This window comes from Tenebrio molitor, chromosome 1 (assembly GCF_963966145.1).
Source record: "Tenebrio molitor chromosome 1, icTenMoli1.1, whole genome shotgun sequence".
In the NCBI taxonomy this organism is placed as follows: Eukaryota; Metazoa; Arthropoda; class Insecta; order Coleoptera; family Tenebrionidae; genus Tenebrio; species Tenebrio molitor.
In genome coordinates this window covers 45,012,799-45,036,607 of record NC_091046.1, presented here as the reverse complement: position 1 = coordinate 45,036,607, position 23,809 = coordinate 45,012,799, and the positions used below count along the sequence as shown (strand labels likewise).

At 41.0% G+C, this 23,809-nt stretch overlaps 4 protein-coding genes across 7 annotated transcripts in view; all 4 read right to left on the bottom strand.

Annotated features, from left to right (window-relative positions):
• DopEcR (G-protein coupled receptor DopEcR) overlaps window positions 1–10,574 on the bottom strand; it is a 28,991-nt gene extending 18,417 nt beyond the window's left edge. For 2 of the 4 annotated variants that reach the window (XM_069057748.1, XM_069057772.1), the window contains exon 1: window positions 10,349–10,574. The gene's annotated coding sequence lies outside the window, so the exon portion shown is untranslated. Of the gene's footprint in view, window positions 1–6,815; window positions 7,151–10,348 lie in introns of those variants that run through there. The other 2 variants (XM_069057766.1, XM_069057780.1) reach the window with 1 other exon arrangement.
• Window positions 10,575–11,050: 476 nt separating this feature from the next.
• On the bottom strand, window positions 11,051–14,913 carry LOC138135961 (lysosomal alpha-mannosidase-like). The gene is made up of 13 exons (XM_069054979.1): window positions 14,754–14,913; window positions 14,525–14,627; window positions 14,387–14,468; window positions 14,111–14,296; window positions 13,585–14,058; window positions 13,108–13,530; window positions 12,861–13,057; window positions 12,613–12,812; window positions 12,225–12,562; window positions 11,887–12,178; window positions 11,572–11,835; window positions 11,372–11,521; window positions 11,051–11,322 (listed from the first exon to the last, which is right to left on the bottom strand). Exons 1-13 carry the CDS (start codon window positions 14,838–14,840, stop codon window positions 11,104–11,106), a joined length of 3,015 nt encoding a protein of 1,004 aa, XP_068911080.1. The 5' UTR covers window positions 14,841–14,913; the 3' UTR covers window positions 11,051–11,103.
• A 480-nt stretch (window positions 14,914–15,393) lies between these two features.
• Window positions 15,394–19,295, bottom strand: LOC138135941 (lysosomal alpha-mannosidase-like). The gene is made up of 14 exons (XM_069054947.1): window positions 19,144–19,295; window positions 18,904–19,006; window positions 18,770–18,851; window positions 18,511–18,696; window positions 17,981–18,454; window positions 17,714–17,933; window positions 17,462–17,661; window positions 17,216–17,412; window positions 16,967–17,166; window positions 16,580–16,917; window positions 16,242–16,533; window positions 15,926–16,189; window positions 15,720–15,869; window positions 15,394–15,667 (listed from the first exon to the last, which is right to left on the bottom strand). Exons 1-14 carry the CDS (start codon window positions 19,228–19,230, stop codon window positions 15,440–15,442), a joined length of 3,021 nt encoding a protein of 1,006 aa, XP_068911048.1. The 5' UTR covers window positions 19,231–19,295; the 3' UTR covers window positions 15,394–15,439.
• Window positions 19,296–19,446: 151 nt separating this feature from the next.
• Window positions 19,447–23,265, bottom strand: LOC138135933 (lysosomal alpha-mannosidase-like). Its single transcript, XM_069054934.1, has 14 exons — window positions 23,106–23,265; window positions 22,952–23,054; window positions 22,818–22,899; window positions 22,563–22,748; window positions 22,030–22,503; window positions 21,763–21,982; window positions 21,508–21,707; window positions 21,260–21,456; window positions 21,011–21,210; window positions 20,623–20,960; window positions 20,285–20,576; window positions 19,970–20,233; window positions 19,764–19,913; window positions 19,447–19,711 (listed from the first exon to the last, which is right to left on the bottom strand). The coding sequence occupies exons 1-14, from the start codon at window positions 23,190–23,192 to the stop codon at window positions 19,484–19,486; spliced, it is 3,021 nt and encodes a 1,006-aa protein (XP_068911035.1). The 5' UTR covers window positions 23,193–23,265; the 3' UTR covers window positions 19,447–19,483.
• Window positions 23,266–23,809: the final 544 nt, after the last annotated feature.

Sequence of the window (23,809 nt, the reverse complement as noted above, 5' to 3'; positions counted from 1 at the left end):
CAACTCGTCCGTCTGCAGAGAAAAAATACAAACAACGCAAAAAGTGAGGTTAGATTTAAACAGCTGATTCGTAGTCTGGCTGAAATGTAATCCGTGGTGCGATCACAATCGACTCTTCAACGCCAACTTTGAGATAAATAAAATAAACACCCGATGTATAAAATGCACTAACTGGATTTGATATGATCTATGAAACAACAATAGTTATTTATGCAACAAGTGCAAAAAGTGAATGATTATTGCACGCGACGTAAAAATTGTCCCAAGAGCCGCAGACAAGTGGGACATCACGTCAAGTGCAATAACACTTTTTGCATGTGTTGCATACAACATTTTTTCTACGATCGAACAAAAAAACGAGAAAAGAACAACGATAAACAACAGTTGAGTCCTGTGCGTCGTGTGTGAAAAATGCAATAAACACTCACTTTTTGCACGATCGTAGACAGACTGTTGACAGATGCGTGCAATAAAGACTTTATTGCACTAGTGCAATTAAGAGGAACTTTTTCCACTAAAAACAATGCAATGAACACTCACTTTTTGCACGATCGTAGAAAAAGATATTAATGATTTTATTTAAAATATTCCCGGCGCATCCACCATTTTTGCAACATTTTTATGGTATTAAAGATAAAAGTTTAGTGCTTGTTTCGCTGGATCGTGCGAGTGAAACAGATCAAATATAGTGTATCACTTGAGTTTATATCATAAAACTTTATCATAATTTTTAAATTTACCATTTCTTGCTTATTATCTGAGGTAATGAAACAGTTTTTTTTTTGGTGGTTTATTAAAGTAAAAATCATAAAATGCAACAACTAGCTTTGACCTACTGCATGAGACAAGAAAGATACTAATTGTTGTAATTCAAATATTTTTGGCGCAACCACCATTTTTGCAAATATTTTATTAACGTTAACACGTAAAGTAAAAACGTTTTGGATGTGAATTGTCAAGTTCAAGGTCGCTTAAAACTTGTGATTGAATACGTCAACAACCTTATTGGCGCGCCTAGTTACTTTTGCTGGTAGTGCCAACTTACCGTTATTTGACAAAACGATATTTACAAAATATGAGATGTTTTTTCTTTAAATAAATTTTCCAATTTTATACAATTGTGCTGTTGTAAAAACCATTAAAAAAAAAGGGTGATAACGACAACTTTGTTTTATTTGACACCTGGTTCCAATTTGAAATTCCGGTATGCCAACATAAAACTTAAAATACACTGCCAACTAAAAAAAAAAAAACAAGGTTTTTAATTGTCAGTTAATAGTCGCAACGTTTCTCTCATAATTTTTACAATTCCCTATTTTTGCCCATTATCATACATATTGGTTTGATTTCTTTGTTATACAGGGTGATATTGAAAGTTGTGCAGATTTTTTAACCTGTGATAGAACCCCAGAAAAGGTAATTATTGAGCCAATAATGCCTTATACTGTGCGATCAACAATTATTTAGATCAAAGAATCCTTTGAGATTTTGGACGTATTTCCAAATCTAGACGTTCGGATGCTCTGAATGCATGGAAGTATTTTGGGTTGCATATACCTGTTTCCATTTAAATTTGGACATTTTTGTCGAAACTCCATTCTCCACCATTACGATTTAATGATGAATATTTTATGTTCTGAAGTAAGAACAGTTTTTGCGTTAAACTTGGATTAATAGTGACAGTTGTTTGACGTTTATTAGCTGAATTAACAAAGATACGAAAAATCTGTCACTCTCAAAGTCATAGCCGCCCCTTATCTAAATAATTGTTGATCGTACGGTACATTTGTGTTGATATTTTCGAGACAAACAGGCTAACAGTTTTTCAAAAAAAGTTTGGGGGCCACTGTGTTTTATGAAAAATTGTGAAAAAAAATCATTGTACAATTTTTTTCTTGTCATTTAATTCAAGATTAAGTAATTTTGACAATTAAGTAATTTTCACCAACCTGGAGAAAACCGATATGGTTTTGATCTATGGCGAAGCCCGTGGACACTCAAAGCTAGCACGGCAAATCTACGGTGAAAGGTTTCCTCAAAGGATACTTCCCAATGCACGAACCTTTGTTAACGTTGTGCAGCATCTTCACTATTTCGCGTGTTCCGAAATGAATAAGCGCGATCTTGGCCGCCAACGAAATTGAAAACCAGCCACGAACAAGAAATCGGCGTCTTGGGAGTTTGTCAGTTTGTATTTTGGCTGCGAGTTCAAAACACCGCTCATTAAATTCGTCAAAACACAGGCCTTCTGAATCGAATTCGGCTTTTTTGGGCACGTCGTGCTGAAGCTTGCATTGCAAACGATGGCAGGTACTTCTTTGATGTTTCATTTTATGCTTTTACTAACAATTACAGTCTTTTTACTTTGTTGTTTAAGCCTTTGTTGTTTTGTAAATAAGTTACAGGCACTGTTTTATCATTATTTTACTAATGTTATCAAAAATTCATTCAGCGGTTCCCAAACAAACTGATTCCTTTGATTCTCTTGTAAACCATTAACATTGTATAAGACAAGTTGGGTTATTTCGACTTCTTTTAACACGTACTACCTCAGGTTAAAATATTTGCACAACTTTCAAAATCAAACTGTATTTTCCGGCGCATCCACCATTCTTGTGGTTCTTTCTTCATTTTTTCTTTGCTTGTTTTTTCTTTTTCTTTGCTCTCTGGTAGCTTCTGGTTTTGGTTTAGTTCATCTTAAAACAAAAATCTAAGATTTCCAAGCGATTTTTTGCTAAATACCGCATTTTCTTCGTTTGATTTGTCAAGGGAAACTGTGCGAAATGAAATTACAAGATTTGAACTAATTCGCTACACTAATAAATTGCAATAAAATGCTTTCAAACATTTTTAGCGCATCAAACTGCAAACTCAAGATGATAAAAATTCCTGCTTAATGTTAGAAATACCAATTAACGATTCCTTACGTTTGATTGGTGACAATAAAATTTATAAAACAAAGTTTTTATATCTAATCCAACTCATAAAGAAAATCCGATAACATTTGCTTAGTTATCTGTAATTTTCTTTGATTTGTTAAAGCAATTTGAATACGCAACTACTAAATTTTAGAGAATCCAGATAAGTAACAACCCTATTGCAGTTCTTAGATTAGGTTTACCTCATCCAAAATAAAAGTCCAATCGACTCTTTAGCAAACGCCAGATATTTATTTGAGGTTGTCTTGAATCGATTTGTCAAAGGCAATCGCACGAAATTAAATTATAAGACTTGATTTAATTCATTGGACCAATAAATTGTTAATGAAGTGTTCAAACCTTTCCCGGCGCATCCACCATTATTGAAACCTATAAATTTCCTGCTTAATTTATGGTGTGCGTTCCTCAATTTGTCAAAACATAAGTTTCATATCCAGTAGCCGTCAAAACTCTCTGAAATATTTCCCGGCGCATCCACCATCTTTCCCAACCCCCTCCACCAATTCTCTTGTTTAACACCACAGAAAGCAATCGCAACAAAAAATTCCAGGTTAACCAACGCACCCACGCCCTTCAACCCGCTTCCATTCCGACCACCACTTAACCAGTCTCCAGGAACAGGTCGTCTGTATCCAGATGAACGAGCCGATACGCCGAGCCTCCCCCAGGGAGCTCGCGTTGGTATCACTGCTTGGCTTTTTCGCAGTATTGACGTAATAAATCTTGTTTTATTGAAGCGGCCCCCGAAGAAACGTTTCCATCCGATTTGCGACGTCACGGCTCGAATTCAGGTGGTTCCCCGACGGCTGCATAATTACATCGACTTCCTCCGAATTGTTCACCTCAATGGGGCCACGCCTCACCTATGATTGGCTCTGAATCGAAGAGCCACTTGTGTATGCTAAATAGCTGGCCCCCATTCTTGCCTACTTCATAATTGGGCTATCGATTCTGTTTGGCGCATTGATGGAACTTGAATTGCTGTTTGATGGGGATGTAAGAGCATTACATGTGCTCCAGTTGCGCCTCTCTCGAGAGTCGACTCGTTTTGAATAAATTAAATAAATCCTCCAAGTTTGACGTCTTGTTCGTCGTTACCTCCGACGAATCAATCTCGTAAGTTTTTAAATTGCGACCAGAGCGACGCCATTGCTGCGGCCATATTGACAGGTGGCGCTGTCGTCGAGATGAATTTAATTTTTTTCGATTCTTGGGCAAAGGGATCGCGTGCAAGACAAGCTTGTGTCTTATCTGTGCGATCTGCGGATCTAAAAATGCTTCTGCTGTTCTATTTCTGTGTACTTTTCAGGAGCAATTATACGTCTGAATGTTCGGCGGAAAATCCGATAATCCCTTTAATCCCGACGTAATCGGTCACACGCTACCACCCCTCTCCATCATCCCCCAAGCACGCAAGATACAGAAACCGGAAGTTCAAGGCCAGCCGCAATCGCCCCGTATGTGTAACAGTCTCCGAGTGGTATCGACAAACCGATCCTCTGATGACCCACCTGAAGGAAAACATTCGCGCAAAATCCATGAATATCCCACGACCCTCCTCCAGTGTGCTTTGCGCATTCTTTGTTTCAAAACCAAATAGTTGAGGTCGTGTTGTTTCAGGACACACGTGAAATATTTGATGAGGTGTTGTTTTTAGGGTGATTGCGCCGCGCTGAACCGGCGTTTTTCCCTTATCGCAGGGTGAATTCAAACCTCGTAATAAATTGACGGACATCCCTTTTATTAAAGTCCCCATGTGTTGCCACTTACGGCTTGAATGGCCCCGGGATATTGGAGAGCAGGACGGTTAATCTCCAAACAATCCGGAAATTCGAGGGACTGCCCGGAAGAGGCGCGCCCGCAAGGTGCAAGGGTCCGGGAAAAATCGGGATCGAGGACCTGTCACTTTCTGATTAGTCAACGGAATTATCGAATTTATCAACGCCAAGGCCAGTTTGCGAAATTGTTTCTTTGAAAAACGACTGTTGCAAATTAGGGAGGAGGGGCGGAAATGACGAGGGTTGTTAACCCACACGACCCCGATTATAAAAACGGGCTCAAATATGCAAATGAAGGGTCGGCTTCCGTTTTGTAAAAACTGAAAAAATGCTTGTTTCAGTCCTCCGCCAAATTGCTTTAATATGAGATTGTTGCGAATCAGGCGAGTTTGACGATTTTCTAACTTTCTGGCTTAAAACCTTCAGCCGGCAGAGAAGCACGATAATAAGACAATTAGATCCCTGTCTTGTTAGAGAGATGTGTCAAGATAATTACAATTTCACGTTTCAAAGAAAACAGCTCCGCTAAAAATTTCTAAAATGTCTCTCATGTAAGATCCATCCAAGAAATAAAAAGAAATCTAGAATTAAACCAAATTGGGGACGGCATTTGTGCCTTGTACTCTTAGGGAGCATCTCAAAGTGGGTCCATTCATTTCTTTTGGAAAATGTTGAAAATTAGAAATCAAAAGATAAAAGGTAAAAGATGGTGCAAGAAATATGATGAAATCTCGAATTAATTCCAAATGGATGCCTGATATTTGTCCAGTTTTTATGGTTTTGGTTTTGACATTTGACAGTTCACACTTGTCACTTCACACTTAATCCCTTAAAATTGGTTATAATCTTTTAATTTTAAATCACATTGTCTTAAAGCTCCTTGTTTTTATGCAACCAACTAATCATCTCAATTTATAGTAGGTATATTACGCCATACACTGTAAGTGGCTTTTACAGTCCACTACGCCGTAAAAAACATTTATAATAACTCTGAACTTCCACTGAGTCTTAGTGCTAGACTATCGTCCAGACATTACGAGTATGATGGGAGATAATTTAATTTTTGCCTCTCCGAACGGCTTAATATCCTTGAGAGATTCGCCAACAATAAGTCGAGAGCGTAATGGCGAAGTTTGTAACAAATAGTCTGCGCCATACTTCTAGATTATTATCGCCGTAATGAAATGAAACCGTTGGGCTCTCCGGATTTTCCCCCCGGGCGAACCGGGAGTTAATAGCATTTCTCCAAAAGTAAATCCATCTGGAGAAAGGTCAGACGTCAACTGCATATTCACCTCCAGCGAGTCACCCTCGCGGCTCCCACTGTGGAATAAATCATGGAGCAAGTGCTGCATCGGAAGTCCCCCAACCGGTGTCAGAACACGGCGCCCCAAAACCGCTAATATAATTGGGGCTCAAGTTAATCCCCAATTTCGGGCGGGCCCAACACGACAAAGGATGCGGATCAACTTTCTTAAGTCGAAAGTGGGTCAGTCGGGTGAAGTACACGATCTGCATCGTGATTTCCCCCAGGATGCCCCGGATCGATCGACCGACGTGTCGCGATTAGTTTACAGTAAACTGCAGCCCGTGATGAAGAAAGTTGGTGGTGCGACATGCCATCTCGCTGTTAATAACGGGATCAATCGACTTTCGGCCCGATTTCGACGAGCCCTAATTGGCAACGGGGCGGACTGATCGCTGCGGCACGACAATGCGTCGTTATCGACGGGCCGGGGTATCTCCCCGGAACGAATAGGTGGAGTCGCTTCCACAAAAATTGATAAACTCCAAATTAATCGCAATTTATTGGTGTGTACTCGAGGCGGCCGACGGGACTTCTGCACAACCCGACTCGGCTCTGTTTAATTTATCTGAGGATAAAGTCGAGATGAGGACCATAAAGTTTCATTAATTTGGCCGCGGGATGAATAATGTCGTCATTATCTGAAAAAAATGGCTGTCTTCCGAAAAAAAAATTGCGCACGGTGAAAACGAGCACAGTCAGAAGTATCAGATACTTGTGATCATAATAATTTTGACATGCGCAATCTTGACAACCATTTCCAAACTGTATCAAACTATGGATTCCACTCACCAGTCAATTGTCCATGGTTAATAATTAATTTTCATGTTTTGCCTTTTTCATTCCGTGCCGTACCCAATGTTCGTGTTCTGTTAATTTAATTTTAACTAACTTAATGTGTAACATTAGTGTGTTGCGTAATTATAACGCTGTGTGCTTCTGCAACATTTCACTTCAATTCTAACCTCAAAACTTGCTGAGAGAAGCATAACAGTGGATGGTGCAGAACAGTTGGAAGCACGCTTTTGAAACTTCTCAACGACTTTTTGTGGCTAGTTTACCCAAAAAAACGCACAAAAACACAACTCCAACTAATTTTTTCTTTGATTCTCTTTATGGAAATGATCACAGACGTAAATTGTAATTGATGGACAACCGGCCAAAGCGCCATCTACGCCCACCTATTTACACAATTTTTCGCCTTAATTATTTAAATTAGAAAATTGAATTTAAGAGTTGTTTGCATGTCTAATTTGATTGGAAAACTTTTTGTCTCATCACCGCGAGTAACTAATTTTCAATTATTTAAATATTTATAAGTTCACAACTCTCCTTGACAATCAATTTCTTTCATTTTTCAGAATACACTACTGTCACTTATCAAATTTTGGCGTCCTGTGCCGCAGGTGCTTCCATAACAAGCTTCTGCCGTTATGATTGATGAAAACAGGACAATTAAGGAAGCCTTGTTACCATTTTCGACAAGTCCTCATCTATCTCAACCGCCTTGATCCTGACACATATCGGAGCATCTGGATGAAATGGTATTTGAGTGGATTAATCTCGATACGTTTGATTGCAGTTCTCAGAAGCAGGAAAATGACTGAAACGGGGTTTTTAAAGAGAAATGTTTTCCTTGGAAGATCCATCTCGCGCAAAAATAACGTCGATGATTTAATTCGAAAGAGCCTTTGTGCGAAAGAAGCTCGAAACACTTGGAAAGTTTGCATTCAAAGACGTTTCCTTTCAAACAACCTGAGATTCCTCGAAATAAACGTTTCTTTTAGTAAACAACACCTGCTATTTATACGCAAATATTTTCTTTCCAGATTGCATCACCCTTTGTCTTTATTAAACGCGAAGACTCTTCGCTGTTAACTTTTCATTTTCTGCAGTTCCGTCGAAATATCGCCGCAAAATTGAAAAATTCTGCAGCGATATGAGGATCCCGTTTTAAAATAAAATACTGAAATGTGATATCCAAACCGTAAAAGAAATTGAATCCGGGGAAGTACTGAATCAATCCGAGATTAATTTCTGATAGTCCAGCGACGATCGCTCGGAGATTCATTTCCTGCAGTAGCTGCATCCCGAGTTTCGTTTTCTGCAACTGCAGCGATTATTACGAGACCGAAGGTGGATTGAAGACGTCTGGAAAGTTTCTCTATAAAGTTGGGAAGTTTTTACGGTTACAACGAACAGAAGACGGTCATGTGTCAAGCGTCAGCCTGCAGGATTAGTTAATCTAGAGCAATCTGTAACGGAGGACTTTTCCCTCGTGGTTCCTTTAAAAAATTCACACAATCAAATTGCTTTATCGGTTTTTATCAGCGAACGGAAGAGTTACACCAGTTGTAATGGCGTCGTAAATACCGAGAAATCACGCTATTTGGTCATCTTTATGTCTACCGAAATTGTTTTCTGATGGTGAAGAATAATCACAATAAAAGTTTTATGGCTCCACACTCAGATTACTTATACAAAGGCGAATTGTGGGAACACGGCGAATTTATTTCATGAGTAGTTTTCTCCGCGAGCGGAGGCTTAGAATATGAAAATCTGAATTTGACATGTTGATGGAAACGTGGGGGCGGGTTTGAATATTTTTCACAATTCGTGTTATAAATGGATCAAGAGTTGACGTCTCTCCACTCCCTATTTATCAAAGTTTATTTTAAAAGAAACAAAGCAAATTTTCTTGCCAATTACGATAATGACAGTTTCCATACTGTATTATACTGTAAGAAATGCCAACTCACCTTTCCTACCACAAACACTCCACTGACATTATTTAAAAGCTTTAGCAATAAATCATTTTCTTCTCAAATCATTGTAATTAGTTTTAAACAATTTATTTCTCGGATTAGTCGTTCCAATCTGGAGATTTAATTTTCAGCGGTTGGTACCGTTTTGGTGTCAAACGCTCTGGTTGATTTGTTGCAGTTCCGTGAAGAATTTACGGTGTTTGTTCACGATAGTTTGGTAAAGTCATCACAAAAAGGCCATAAAGATGTGTTTGTCAATATTGGGGTTGCTCCATAACAATATTTTTAGGTTAGAATTGAAGGTAAACATTTTGGAATTAATTGAAAAATGTCACGTCGTGAACACAAAAGGGCCCCATAAACACGGGTTATTAGTTGAGTTAGGTACACAAAATTCGGGTGGAGTTAAAAAACACAAAGAAAAGGTCAGCCGGAAGGAGTAATTGCGGAGACGAGAAAGGTAAGTGAAGCCACAGTTTAATACCGTAGGGAAACTATCGTCGTGGCTTTGTTGACGTAATAATAGATGCTTCGTTTAACAAAACATGGTTTTTGGTAAATTGCTTACGCAAGGAACACAAGAAAATACATTTTAGTAAAGGTTGGCATGTCATTATCGGCGATTTTTCCACACCAAAGCAGCTGTTTCGTAAAAAATGAGTGTAACATTGATACGAATTAAGATTTGTTGTTTGCTAAATTTAAAAAATTGATGTTTGCCAAAGTGTGCGGTCATTTTTCGAAAATACGATTTTCTTTGTGTTACGTACGTTACGAGAGAAGTAATCATCTTGTCAGAAATTGAATTATTTTCTGTTGTCTTCTTAAGTTTCGTTGAAACATAATCTCTGAACAGTAGTTCCATCCAAAACACGTTTGCCGAAACTTCTCCTGTTTACAGTTTCGTCGATTTCGGTGTTTTCTTTTAATTTTCTCGGTAATTGTCAACAAAGTCGTTCCCAGTTTGCACAAAAACACCGCCACTGCGACTTTTTATTTTTACAAGGTGAGTCAGGGGACACACCTATATTTTTAGCGCACATTTTTATTTCGATCCATCAAGCCCATAAATAATTTTAAATATATCAACCTCATTTTGAGACACTCCTTAACCTAGTACATTTATCATGGCAATTTTTAAAATAGAAATACAATTTTTTACTCGAAAACCTTGCCAGAGTGATTACGAATTCTCCACCAGAGAAAAAAGTGTTTTTATGGTAAAATAGCTTAAGCCTCATTTACATACACACTGTCATGCATTTCATATCCAAGTTTAATAACCTCCGGACGTGGCATGAGAACGCGGTAAATAAAAACAAAGCTTGTAACGAGCTTTTTTGGGAAATTGTTTTTGCGCCTCGCTTCGTGGAATGTATCGATTGTGGGGTTTTTAGGCCTAAAATGCGTCGACGACTTGTCTCTCCGTTGGATCTGCAGTTTGGGAGACGCGCCGGGGTGAAAGAGCCGAAAAATCGGCCATGTTTACATGTGAGAGTGTCTCCATCGAGTGGTTGTGTTGTTTTTTGTGCGGGGATACCACAGAGAAGTCATAAATACCTTAAAAGTGCCGCAAGTCATTTAAGAGGAGCAGCGTCGAGCATCCCACCCCCTGAAAAATCGCAGGATCAGTCGCACCGTGGCTGGGTCGGGAGCGGGCCCCCCAGGTGCACACCTAGAAGCGCGAGATGGGACCGGAGGCGGCGCAACAATCCGGAAAATGAGTGCCGCCACAGAACATGACAGCGTCGGCGAGAAAAGCGCGCTTTCCCACTGCTGACCGAGAACTGATGTTCCCGGCTTAGCTGAGCGTCGAGTCGATCGGGCCGACCGTGAATATGTCGACGCAGGCGTCGGTTTTGGCATCGTTACGTCACCGACGGCTGGAAACGTCACCAGCACCCCTCCCGGAAAGGGACCGGAGACAATGCCGGGCATAAAGCTGCCGCACCGGAGCCCCGGAGTGTGATATATTGGAGTTAGCGCCGTTTCAGAATCAATGGGTGCCTTTTCAGCATAGAGATGCTCGTAAACAGGATCTTGGGGCGTGTAGTGCGGCAGGAATTTAATATGGAAAAATGATAAAACCCGAACGACACTGCCGATCGAGTGCCCTTGACTCTTGGGGATGCCGGACCGTGAAAGGGGTTCGTCGGGATTAATGGAACGCTACGAGCGAGCCACGTACCCTTCAGGGATATACGAGTATTATTGTCACCATCTAGACCAAGAGAATGAAAAGAAATAAGAAAACTCGAGAGATTTGCTACATATGTTTTATTCCCTTTCAAACTGACATCCCTAAACCATCAATATCAATTAGCCGCCACCTTCACGACGAACGTACGAATCTGCATCGGATTCAGACTGATCTCGTCAGCTCTTGGAGCTGCACTCGGCTTGTTGTTGACAACACTGCCGCCGCCTTTGACGTTCCACACATATTTTTCTTTAGCTTCGAACTCGTCCAACCACTGATTAGCCCCAAGAGTTGTCTCCCTAATCTCGGTTACTTCAAAGAGACTGAACAAACCCTGAAACATTCTTATTAAGACCATCCCCAAGCACCGTCTTTGTGAGTACCGATAGGTCCACGCTGACGGCTTGAGACAGCGAGTCGTCTTCGTTGTTCTCCAAAATGTGCTCCAGTCTCAGAATGTAAGAGTCTTCCTGCCAAGGCTCCAAAGTTAGAATGTGGACGTTGTCAGGGAGCGTCTTTGCCAAACCGTCAAACTGCGTCAATCACAATTAGAAGAAATAGTTAAAAAAGAGATTAGTATTACGTTGAGGTTGAGGGTGCTTTGAATGTTGTCCAAAGACAAGTCGTCCGAAGACGCATCACCGACTAGTACCAGCGGAGTGAGAAGTTTCTTCAAGGCTAGTTCTCGTTCTTGCGCAGCTGTCGATTTGCCATCACCGCCGTCAGAATCAGTAGAACCCACAACCAGATAGATTTGACCTCGTGCAACTACTCCTTGTCCGAATTCTTGATCGTCGAGTGCCTCACCGACACCTTTGGCGTCGTCTTTGAGTAGTCTTCTGTGGACCTAGTTTCAAATCTTTAATAGACGAAAACTATCTTTCGAAGAGAACATTACCATTAATTCTACTTGGCCATTCTGCAAACTGGCACCTCCTTGGGCTCGGTCGTTAAGAAGTGTCACTTCCAGATTCTTTGTTTCGTCTCTGATTACGATTTTAGAAGTGACGGGGTAGTAGTTGCTTGCGATTGGTTCAAGTGAAGAGTCGTACTCGTAGTCGTACCGTTTGTTGAGTTGTCTCTTAATCAACTCGCGACCGTTGGAGTCTGTGTAGAACGACTCTCCGTTGTCGAAGTCGCCAACAGTAAATCTGCTGACGATTTCTGTTCCGATTCCGTTGTCAGTATCTCTGCAAAGATCTATTAGTTGAGTTAGAGCTTGAATTGGAAACTTACACTGGGATGGGACCCACTAGCCAATCAAACTCGATGTAATTGTTGTTTCCACCTTTGTAGACCCTAATTATTTGCGTGATCCAATCATTGACTTGTTGACGGACTTCGTCTACAAGATTGCCACTAGTTGAGGTGACAGAAACTGTGTCACCGACAGCATTGCTTGAATTCTCAAGCGGTCGGAAGATGTAAGCACCAGATGCCTGATTATCTGCACCATCGTTTTCACCATTGTAACCGTTGTAGGAGAAGAATTGTTGGGTGATGTCCACGGTTTGTCCATTCATTGTGACCGATTTCAAAAGACCAGTGCCGTCGTCGATTTCAAATCCAGTTTCCTAAAACAACAACTCTGAAGCTTCAGTACCACCTTAGTTTAACTCCTTACGTCAGTTCCAAATTTGAGCTTAGGAGTGGACTTAATCGGTTCGGATTTACTGGACGTCTTTTCAACATAGTACAATCTGAGTCCAAATCCTGGGAGATCAGCTGCGGCAAAAACTAGTTCTTTGGGATTTGGACTTCCGGTATCATCATCTACATAGTCGAAGGAGGAGATGCTGTCGAGGAGGTCAGATTCCACTTCACCTGGCAAAAGAAAGAGTAGATTTTGTGCTTAGCAGTGCAAGAACTTACCATCAGGTCCTGTGATTGTGTAACTACCATCGGGTACAGGAATACGCACGTAATCTGTGACAGGACGTTCAAGAGGGTTGTAAACAGTCACAACGAAACGATCAGATGCAGCTGGTTCACATATGCTGACATTCGCCAGCAAGCAGGTTTGCAGGTTTAGGTTGATGTCAGAAGAAGAATCTTTCTTGAGTAGATCCCTGAAATCTCATTTCTTTTCAAAATGACTCCCGTTTAGTCGAAGGCTTACGTGACAATGTTGCCCAATGACGGCTCAGCTCTCTTTATGCTTTTTGCCAACAACCTCGCATAATCGTTGGCCACAGCAGCTTTCGCCGTTCCAGTGATGGCGTCGTGATGTTGCAAGATTCCTACAGATTGTTTCAAGAGCGTTAAACTGTCTTCCTGGTCGTTGCCTTTGACTTTGGAGAACGCCGCGAGTTGTTTTCCTGCCTGCAAGATATTATTTGTCGTTCTTTCGAATCTCTTGGCGTTGGGACGCGAAGTAAAGTATCCAGTCCAGTAACAGTGAGACTCCGAGGCGTACGGGAAGAAGTCGTCGGTCTTGACAGTAAACTCGATATTTTTGGAAGCAGCTTCGTCGTTGACGGCTTGAATGTAGCACGAGGGAGTCGAATAGATCAAATTGATTTGGTCGTTGCCTTGGAAGCCGCTAAATCGAGTGTTATTACACTTTCCAAATCAATTGATTTTGTCTTTATCTTACCTGATAAGTTTGTCCATGTTGACGAAATTTTTCTCGGCGGATTGGTACTGGAAGTCTCCGCCCATAGGAATGAGGAGATTGTTCGTTTGGTAATAACTGGCCAGCTCTTGCACTTTTGACAGAAAATCGTCCACTTTTCTTGGGATATTATAATCGGGACTTGCCTCGTCATCGTTGAGTACTTCGTCGCCACATTCTATGTCGAAGCAGTAGCCAGATGGAGGGTAATAGAATTCGGGGAAGACGTTAGTGAAGATGTTTGCGTTGTCCAAATTGGCACTTCCTTGCCATACCACTTCCATGGTTTTGTCAGCGATCCTTTGGTCGCGATCGTCGTGGTCGATTCGGGCAAAAAATACACCATCGTAGCCCAGCTGGGCAAAAATCGACGCTTGTTCTCGACTGTGTCCGAAAGGATCTATCTGCCAACCGATTCTCGGAGTTCCGCAAGTGCCGACGGTGTCGTTGATGGTTCTACGGGAATTTAGAAGATAGTGGAAGAAGACGAAGGAAAGTTTGGAAGTACCTAAGACCGTAAGTGAACTGGTCGATGGTGGATTGATAGTTTGTGGCAGCTTCATCGTTCATAGACCAAGCGGCGTTGATGATTTCCAGTTGTCCATTGTTGACCAAATTGATAAAGTCCTGTTTGAGATTGTCCGGCTGGTGTTGCCACCACTTCCAAAAAAATGCCGTCTCCACTTGAACGAATCTGATTCAAGGTTTAATCAGTTTATCACCATAGAGACAACTTGTTTTCAATCAGCACTAGAGAGCGCGACCTTGAATTTGGATAACTTACCTTCTATCCGGATCCGCTTTGAGTGCTTCCACTGTCGACGAAATAATGTATTGTACTCCGGCCCTTTGTATATCGCTGTGACCTAAAAATGTAACGGATTGATTTTTAGGGCCTCACAATGGCCTATCGAAAACTCACTTCCGTAATAGTATTGATCAACAGTTTTCAGCCATCCGACGTCATCGTGGGAATGGGGTATGAGATGTACATTAATTTTGTCGGGATCCACGGGATGACAGGCCTGGAATGAGGCATGTGGATTTTGTATTTGCACACGATGGTGCAACGAATCGAACGGTTTGTTTGCTTTTTGGACAAGACAAACCAGATCGGTGTACGCTTAAGGAAATGCGAATTGCTTGCTTACCTGGCAGCTTTGAGCACGCGGCCGTTTAACAGGGGATGCGAATCCCCCAGCGGAAAGCACTGCTAGCACGAGTAAATATTTAATCATGTCTCATTAAACAATGTCTATCTTGTTAATGACGGAATTATTTTGATGAAGCTCTTAAGTACAATTTGCTTCGAGTGGCATAAGCGATAAGGTTAGATCTGTTTCGATAAGAATCAGGAAAAACAATGAACTGGTCGTGATTTGATAACGTTTGTTGCTAGGATGAGGAATGGAGAGAAATCAAAAACGAAATCAAATTCGGATAATCAATTTTATTGCTCAGTGACACTATTCAACTACGCAGTTGGTTAATATCTGAAGTTCGTCGCCATTAATCGAGAGAGTGAATCTGTTCTTGACAGATTTTTTCTCTAACACCTTTAATACTCCAAACATAATCCCCTTTAGTTTGGAACTCATCTATCCATTGCTTAACCGCTGGTGTGACTCTGGCATTGAATGCCAACCTAAATATAAAGTCATAATGTTAAATTCATTGTGACGCTTTTTGAAAGAGTTCGAGCTTTGTGTAATCGAACAAAACAATGAACTGCATTGTAATAGCTTTTTTTACTAACTATAAGATGGGGAATGGAGAATAATCATAAGCAAATGAAATCAATAAGACAAGATATTTTACTGTCCAGTAAACAAGTTAACTAGTCGGTTTTTGACACTTTGATAACGAAAGTACGAATTTGCATCGGTTCCAAGGATATTTGAAGTTCATCAGTTTTTACCGCAGGAGAGGATCTGTTGTTGCTAGCTTTTCCTCCACCTTTGATATTCCAAACATATTTCTCTTTCGCTTGGAGCTCATCCAACCATCGATTAGCGGCAAGCGCAGTTTCTCTGATTTCCGTAATGTCAAATAGCGAAAATAAACCCTAAAATCAAATTCTGGTATTGAATACAAACGCAAAGTGTATAAAGTCATACTGTTAGATCCACTGTGACGCTTTGCGAAAGGTTATCGTCTTCATTCTTTTCCAAAATGTGTTCGAGTCTCAAAATGAAACTATCATCTTGCCAAGGCTCGAGAGTCACGATATGAACGTTGTCAGGAAGGGTTGCTTTAAGACCCTCAAACTGAAAATTTAATTGACAATTGAAAATATTCATTTGGGGCTCGATAAAATTGTTACATTGAAGTTGAAATTGGTTTGGACGTTGTCCAAGGAGAGATCGTCAGATGAAGCATCGGCGACTAGTACCAGAGGAGCGAGCAATTTCTTCAAGGCTAACTCTCGTTCTTGTGCAGCTGTTGATTTGCCATCACCACCATCAGAACTAGCAGAACCGACAACGAGGTAGTGCTGACCACGAGCAACTACGCCTTGATTAAATTCGTAATCGTCCAAACCTTCACCGACACCTTTGGCGTCGTCTTTGAGGAGTCTTCTGTGGACCTTTTTTTCAAATTTTTAGTAGACGAAAAGTGTCTTTCGAAGAGAACATTACCATTAATTCTACTTGGCCATTCTGCAAACTGGCACCTCCTTGGGCTCGGTCGTTAAGAAGTGCCACTTCCAGATTCTTTGTTTCGTCTCTGATTACGATTTTAGAAGTGACGGGGTAGTAGTTGCTTGCGATTGGTTCAAGCGAAGAGTCGTACTCGTAGTCGTACCGTTTGTTGAGTTGTCTCTTAATCAACTCGCGACCGTTGGAGTCTGTGTAGAACGACTCTCCGTTGTCGAAGTCGCCGACAGTAAATCTGCTGACGATTTCTGTTCCGATTCCGTTGTCAGTATCTCTGCAAAGATCTATTAGTTGAGTTAGAGCTTCAATTGGGAACTTACACTGGGATGGGACCCACTAGCCAATCAAACTCGATATAATTGTCGTTTCCACCTTTGTAAACTCTAATTATTTGCGTGATCCAATCATTGACTTTCTGACGAACTTCGTCTACAAGATCGCCACCAGTTGAGGTGGCCGAAACAGAGTCACTGATGACATTGCTTGAATTCTCAAGCGGTCGGAAGATGTAGGCACCAGATGCCTGATTATCTGCACCAAAGTTATTACCATTGAAACCATTGTAGTAGAAAAATTGTTGAGTGATGTTCACAGTCAGTCCATTCATTGTGACCGATTTCAAAAGACCAGTTTGTTCGTCGATTTCAAATCCAGTCTCCTAAAACGTTAATTCTTCAGAGCGACACCACTTTGTCTTAGTTCATTACATCACTTCCAAACTTGAGTTTTGGGATAGATTTAATCGGTTCGGATCTACTAGCAATCTTCTCAACGTAATACAATTTGATTCCGAATCCCGGCAAGTCACTCGCACCAAAAACTAATTCTTTTGGATTAAGACTACCAATGTCATCATCTACATAATCGAAGGAGGAAATGCTATCGACGAGGTCAGATTGTACTTCACCTGATAAAAGAAAGAGTCGATTTTATGCGTAGCAAGTGCAAGAGGTTACCATCAGGTCCTGTGATTTTGTAGCTACCATCAGGTACAGGAATACGCACGTAATGATTGACAGAACGCTCAAGAGGATTGTAAACAGTTACAATAAAACGATCAGATCTAGCTGGTTCGCAAATGCTGATATTTGCCAGTAAGCAGGTTTCCAAGTTCAAATTGATATCAGCCGAAGCATCTTTTTTGAGTAGATCTCTGAAACGAAGATTAGTCGAGATTGGTTACTGATTGGCCAATACCGTACGTTATGACACCGAAAACGGGCTCAGCTTTTGTCACACCCTTGGCCAAGAGTCTGATATAATCTTGGGCAACATTCTCTTTTGATGTTCCAGTGATGGCGTCGTGATGTTGCAAAATTCCCATTACTTGTTTCAAGTAACTTAAATCTTGGTCGTGATCGACTCCGTTGATTTTTGAAAAGGAAGCCAACTGTTTGGCCGCCTGCAATATATCTATTTGTAAAAGAAAATTCTTGGTGCGGCGGATGTATTACTTGTAGCAAATTGTTTCCCATTCTCTCGTTTCGTTTGAGATTAGGCCTAGAGGTAAAGTAGCCGGCCCAGTATGCATGCGTTTCTGATGCATACGGAAAGAAGTCATCGGTTTTGACAGTGAACTCTACATTCTGAGCAGCAGCCGCTTCATTGACAGCTTTGATGTAACAAGATGGCGTCGAGTAGAGCACGTTGTATCTATCATTATCCTTGAACCCTCTGGAGACCAAATTTAGAACCAAATCTTTCTTAGTGAATCAACTTACGCAATCATTCTGTCCATATTGATAAAGTTTTTTTCGGCGGACTGGAATTGAAAGTCACCTCCCATTGGAATTACAATATTATTAGTGCGGTAATACGTGATCAGTTGCTCCAGTCTTTTCTGAAACGCACCCGTTATTACGGGAACGTTGTAGTTTGGACTAGACTCGTCGTCGTCGAAGATCGAATCTGCACATTGGATGTCGTAGCAAAAGCCCGACAACGAACCGTAGCCGTCGGGAAAAACAACAGTGAAAAGATTGGTGTTGTCCAAATTGGCACTGCCTTGCCACACAACTTCCATGTCTTTGTTGGCTCTTTTGGTGCTTAGGTCGCTGTAGTCAATTCTGCCAAAAAATACGCCGTCGAAGCCGAACCGTGCAAAGAGTGAAGCCTGTTCACGACTGTGGCCGAAGGGGTCGATTTGCCACCCAATACTTGGTGCTCCACATTTCCCAATTGATTCGTTGATGAATCTGCCAATTATCAAATTTTGATAGTTGAAAATGTTTGATATAAGTGTGATAGGCACCTAAGACCGTCGGTGAATTGATCGATAATTGACTGGTAATTGGTTGCGGCTTCGTCATTCTGAGACCAAGCAGCATTGGTGAATTCCAGTTGGCCGTTGTTGGCCAGATCAATCACATCTTGCTTGATACTGTCGGGTTGACGATGCCACCATTTCCAGAAGAAAGCTGTTTCCACTTGGACATACCTGAATCAGAATCTTGTTATTATTTCCGAAGGAAAGTATAAATAATAACAGATAAGAGTTGAAAGTACTTCACCTTCGATCAGGATCAGCCTTGAGAGCTTCGATTGTTGACGAAATGGTGTATTGAATTCCAGCGCGTTGTATTTCGGGAAAGCCTAAAAATGTTTGAATTGATTTAACTGAAAAATGATTTTTCGCGAGAATTACTTCCGTAAAAGTATTGATCAACAGTTTTCAGCCATCCGACATCATCGTGCGAATGGGGTATGAGATGTACATTGATTTTGTCGGGATCGACGGGATGACAAGTCTAGAATGAAGCGTATGGACTTTGTAATTGGTCGTTAGACATAATTGTGTAGCGAATTGAACGGTTTGTGTAGTTTTTGGACAGGAAAGGCGAACCTGATCGATGTACGGTTAAGGAAATTCCAAATATCAACTTACCTGACAACTTTGAGCACCTGGCAGTTTAACAGGGGATGAGTATCCCCCCGTGGAAAGCACTGCAAGCGCGAGTAAATATTTACTCATGTCTCATTAAACAATGTTGATTTTTTTGTGATGAATTACATTGATAATAATACTCTTAACTACAATGTCTTTTAATCTGGATAAGTGATAAAGTTAGATCTGTTTCGATAAGAACAAGAGAAAAAAAAACAATAAGCTGGTCGTGATTTGATAACTCGTTTGATAATCTTTGTTGCTAAGTTGAAAGATGCAGGATAATCGTAAACAACACCAAAAGGCAGATAATATTTTATTGTCTGTTAAAACAAGTTAACTAGTGGGTTTTTGACACTTTGATGACGAAAGTACGAATTTGCATCGGTTCCAAGGATATTTGAAGTTCGTCAGCTTTTACCGCGGGAGTGGATCTGTTGTTGCTAGCTTTTCCTCCACCTTTGATGTTCCAAACATATTTCTCTTTCGCTTGGAGCTCATCCAACCATCGATTAGCGGCAAGCGCAGTTTCTCTAATTTCGGTAATGTCAAATAGCGAAAATAAACCCTAAAATAAAATTCTGGTATTGAACACAAACGTAAAGTGTATAAAGCTATACTGTTAAATCCACTGTGACGCTTTGCGAAAGGTTATCGTCTTCATTCTTTTCCAAAATGTGTTCGAGTCTCAAAATGAAACTATCATCTTGCCAAGGCTCGAGAGTCACGATGTGAACGTTGTCAGGAAGGGTTGCTTTGAGACCCTCAAACTAAAAATGTAATTGACAATTGAAAGTATTCGTTGGGAGCTCTATAAAATTTTTACATTGAAGTTGAAATTGGTTTGGACGTTGTCCAAGGAGAAATCGTCAGATGAAGCATCGGCGACTAGTACCAGAGGAGCGAGCAATTTCTTCAAGGCTAACTCTCGTTCTTGTGCAGCTGTTGATTTGCCATCACCACCATCAGAACTAGCAGAACCGACCACGAGATAGAGTTGACCTCGAGCAACTACGCCTTGATCAAACTCGTAATCATCCAAACCTTCACCGACACCTTTGGCATCGTCTACGAGTAGTCTCCTGTGCACCTATTTTTCAAATATTTAATAAGTGGAAAATGTTTCCGACAAGAACGTTACCATTATTTCTACTTGGCCACTCTGTAAACTGGAACCTCCTTGAGCTCTATCATTAAGAAGCGCCACTTCAAGATTTTTGTTTTCGTCTTGTAACACGATTTTAGAAGTGATAGGGTAGTAATTGCTGGCGATTGGTTCAAGAGTAGAGTCGTACTCGTAGTCGTACCGTTTATTAAGTTGTCTTTTAAGTAACTCGCGGCCGTTGGCGTCTGTGTAGAATGTGTCAGCGTTGTCGAAGTCGTTAATCGTAAATCTGCTGACGATTTCTCTTCCGATTCCGTTGTCACTATCTCTGGAAAAAAATATTAGTTGGTTCAGAGCTTGGATTGCAAACTTACACTTCGATGGGACCAACGAGCCAATCAAACTCGATGTAATTGTCGTTTCCACCTTTGTAGACTCTAATTATTTGTGTGACCCAATCGTTGACTTGCTGACGGACTTCGTCTACAAGATTGCCACTAGTTGAAGTAACGGAAACTGTGTCACCGACAACGGTGCTTGAATTCTCAATCGGTCGGAAGATGTAAGCGCCAGACGCTTGATTATCTGCACCATTGTTGTCACCATTGAAACCGTTGTAGTAGAAGAATTGTTGGGTGATGTCCACGGTTTGTCCATTCATTGTGACCGATTTCAACAGACCAGTGTCGTCGTCTATTTCAAATCCAGTTTCCTGAAACAACAACTCTGAAGCTTTAGTACCACTTTAGTTTAACTCATTACGTCAGTTCCAAATTTGAGCTTTGGTGTGGATTTGATCGGTTCGGATTTACTAGCAGTCTTCTCAACGTAATACAATTTGACCCCGAATCCTGGTAGATCACTTGCGGCAAAAACTAGTTCTTTTGGATTGGTACTTCCAATATCATCATCTACGTAATCGAAGGAGGAAATGCTATCGAGAAGGTCAGATTGTACTTCACCTGATAAAAGCAAGAATAGAATGTCTACGTAATAAGTTTAAAATACTACCATCGGGTCCTGTGATTTTGTAGCTACCATCGGGTACAGGAATACGCACGTAATGAGTGACAGGACGCTCAAGAGGATTGTAAACAGTTACAGCGAAACGATCAGATCTAGCTGGTTCACATATGCTGACATTCGCCAGTAGGCAGGTTTCCAAGTTCAAATTGATGTCAGCGGAAGCATCTTTTTTGAGTAGATCTCTGAAACGAAGGTTAGTCACAATTTGCTAAACCAACCGACTAGATGTTTACGTAATGACACTGAAAGTGGGCTCAGCTTTTTTCACACCATTAGCCCAGAGCCTGATGTAGTCTTGGGCAACGTTCTCTTTTGACGTTCCAGTGATGGCGTCGTGATGTTGCAAAATTCCCATGACCCGTTTCAAGTAACTTAAATCTTGGTCATGATCGACTCCGTTGACTTTTGAAAAGGAAGCCAACTGTTTGGCCGCCTGCAATATATCAATTTGTAAAAGAAAATTCTTCTTGGTGCGGGGGATGTATTACTTGTAGCAAATTGTTTCCCAATCTCTCGTTCCGTTTGAGATTAGGCCTAGAGGTAAAGTAGCCGGCCCAGTATGCGTGCGTGTCTGATGCATACGGAAAGTAGTCATCGGTTTTGACAGTGAACTCTACATCCTGAGCAGCAGCAGCTTCATTGACAGCTTTGATGTAACAAGATGGCGTCGAGTAGAGCACGTTGTATCTATCATTGTCCTTGAACCCTCTGGAGACCAAATTTAGAACCAAATCTGTATTAGTGAATCAACTTACGCAATCATTCTGTCCATGTTGATGAAGTTTTTTTCGGCGGATTGGAACTGAAAGTCGGTTCCCATCGGAATGATGATATTGTTGGTGCGATAATACGTAATCAGTTGGTCCAATCTCTCCTGAAACGCACCCACTATTTGGGGAACGTTGTAGTCTGGACTAGATTCATCATCATTGAAGACTGTATCTCCGCACTGTATGTCGTAGCAATAACCACCCAAAGGACCGTATCCGTCGGGAAAGACAACTGTGAAGATGTTGGTGTTGTCCAAATTGGCACTGCCTTGCCACACAACTTCCATATCTTTGTTGTCTCTTTTGGTTTTTAGGTCGCTGTAGTCAATTCTGCCAAAAAAGTCGCCGTCAAAGCCGAACTGCGCAAATAGCGAAGCTTGTTCGCGACTGTGGCCGAAGGGGTCGACTTGCCACCCAATAGTTGGCGCCCCACATTGCCCAATTGTTTCGTTGATGAATCTATTATCAAATTATCAAATTTTCAAAGTGGAATTTTTTGATATAAGTGTGATAGACACCTAAGACCGTCTGTGAATTGATCAATAATTGACTGGTAATTGGTTCCTGCTTCGTCGTTCTGAGACCAAGCAGCATTGGTGAATTCCAGTTGGCCACTGTTGGTCAGATCAATCACATCTTGCTTGATACGGTCAGATTGACGCTGCCACCATTTCCAGAAGAAAGCTGTTTCCACTTGGATATATCTGCATCAGAAACGTGGTCTCATTTCCGGAAAACATTCATATTAAGAGATAAGAGCTGAAGTACTCCACCTTCTATCAGGATCACCCTTGAGGGCTTCTATTGTTGACGAAATGGTGTATTGAACTCCGGCGCGTTGTATTTCGGGATGGCCTAAAAATGTTCCAATAGATTTAAATGAAAAATCATTTTTCACAACATTTACTTCCGTAAAAGTATTGATCAACAGTTTTCAGCCATCCGACGTCGTCGTGAGAATGTGCTATCAGATGTACATTAATCTTGTCCGGATCAACAGGATGGCAAGCCTGAAACATAAACAAACACAAGTGAACGCTATCGATTGTTGCCACTGTTACCTGGCAGCTTGGAGCTTCTTTGAGCTTAATCGGTGTTGAATACACCCCAACGAAAAGCACTGTCACCGCGAGTAAATATTTGATCATGTTTTAGCAAACACTGTCACCAGGTAAATAATCGAATGAAAATAATGATTGGACTTTTACACAATGAAAACGTTTGAAGTGACTTAGTTGATAAAATCGGATTTTTTTAAGTGCTTGACGAGCGAATTTTGTTTTGATTCTAAAACTGTACTCGACGGATGAGTGACTTTGCGCAATTTATAATTGCACTGTTTACAAAACATACACAAGCAGATAGGGTGCCATGAGAATAATAATGTTGCGAAGATATAATTATATGGACATAAGGAAATTTGAAAGCCCTTGGAGCCACATTTGGCTAGATTTTCTTGTCATATCTGTCTTGTATCTTATTTATTTCATCGTTTTATTTTTTCTATTACTAAATTTGCCAAAATAAACAAATAAAAATAAAATGTATTTTCTAACCCGATTGGTACTGCAAGACAACCATTAAGCAGTTATGTAGTTGGAAGTCAAATATAGATTATAATCGCTTCGCATTGATAAAGCGCTGACACACCAGCAAGTAGAAACTAAAAAGAAATTTCAAGGCTGACAGTCCAAGGAGCTCATTAACGCAGTATCGTGGACAGCTCGTGGCCCTGATTTGGAACCCATCGAATGTGCGTGGAGTA

What these genes read in the sequence shown, in the direction of transcription:
- LOC138135961 (XM_069054979.1), bottom strand. Translation starts at nt 14,840, where the DNA reads ATGATTAAATATTTACTCGTGCTAGCAGTGCTTTCCGCTGGGGGATTC. An exon ending in CTAGTGGGTCCCATCCCAGT is followed by an intron (nt 12,179 to 12,224) that starts GTAAGTTTCCAA and finishes AGATCTTTGCAG; the next exon opens with AGATACTGACAACGGAATCG. An exon ending in ATGGCCAAGTAGAATTAATG is followed by an intron (nt 11,836 to 11,886) that starts GTAATGTTCTCT and finishes ATTTGAAACTAG; the next exon opens with GTCCACAGAAGACTACTCAA.
- LOC138135941 (XM_069054947.1), bottom strand. Translation starts at nt 19,230, where the DNA reads ATGAGTAAATATTTACTCGCGCTTGCAGTGCTTTCCACGGGGGGATAC. An exon ending in CAATTCACCGACGGTCTTAG is followed by an intron (nt 18,455 to 18,510) that starts GTGCCTATCACA and finishes GATAATTGGCAG; the next exon opens with ATTCATCAACGAATCAATTG. An exon ending in TGGGAAACAATTTGCTACAA is followed by an intron (nt 17,662 to 17,713) that starts GTAATACATCCG and finishes GATATATTGCAG; the next exon opens with GCGGCCAAACAGTTGGCTTC.
- LOC138135933 (XM_069054934.1), bottom strand. Translation starts at nt 23,192, where the DNA reads ATGATCAAATATTTACTCGCGGTGACAGTGCTTTTCGTTGGGGTGTAT. An exon ending in AAGAAGCTCCAAGCTGCCAG is followed by an intron (nt 23,055 to 23,105) that starts GTAACAGTGGCA and finishes TTTATGTTTCAG; the next exon opens with GCTTGCCATCCTGTTGATCC. An exon ending in AAACCAATTTCAACTTCAAT is followed by an intron (nt 19,914 to 19,969) that starts GTAAAAATTTTA and finishes TTACATTTTTAG; the next exon opens with TTTGAGGGTCTCAAAGCAAC.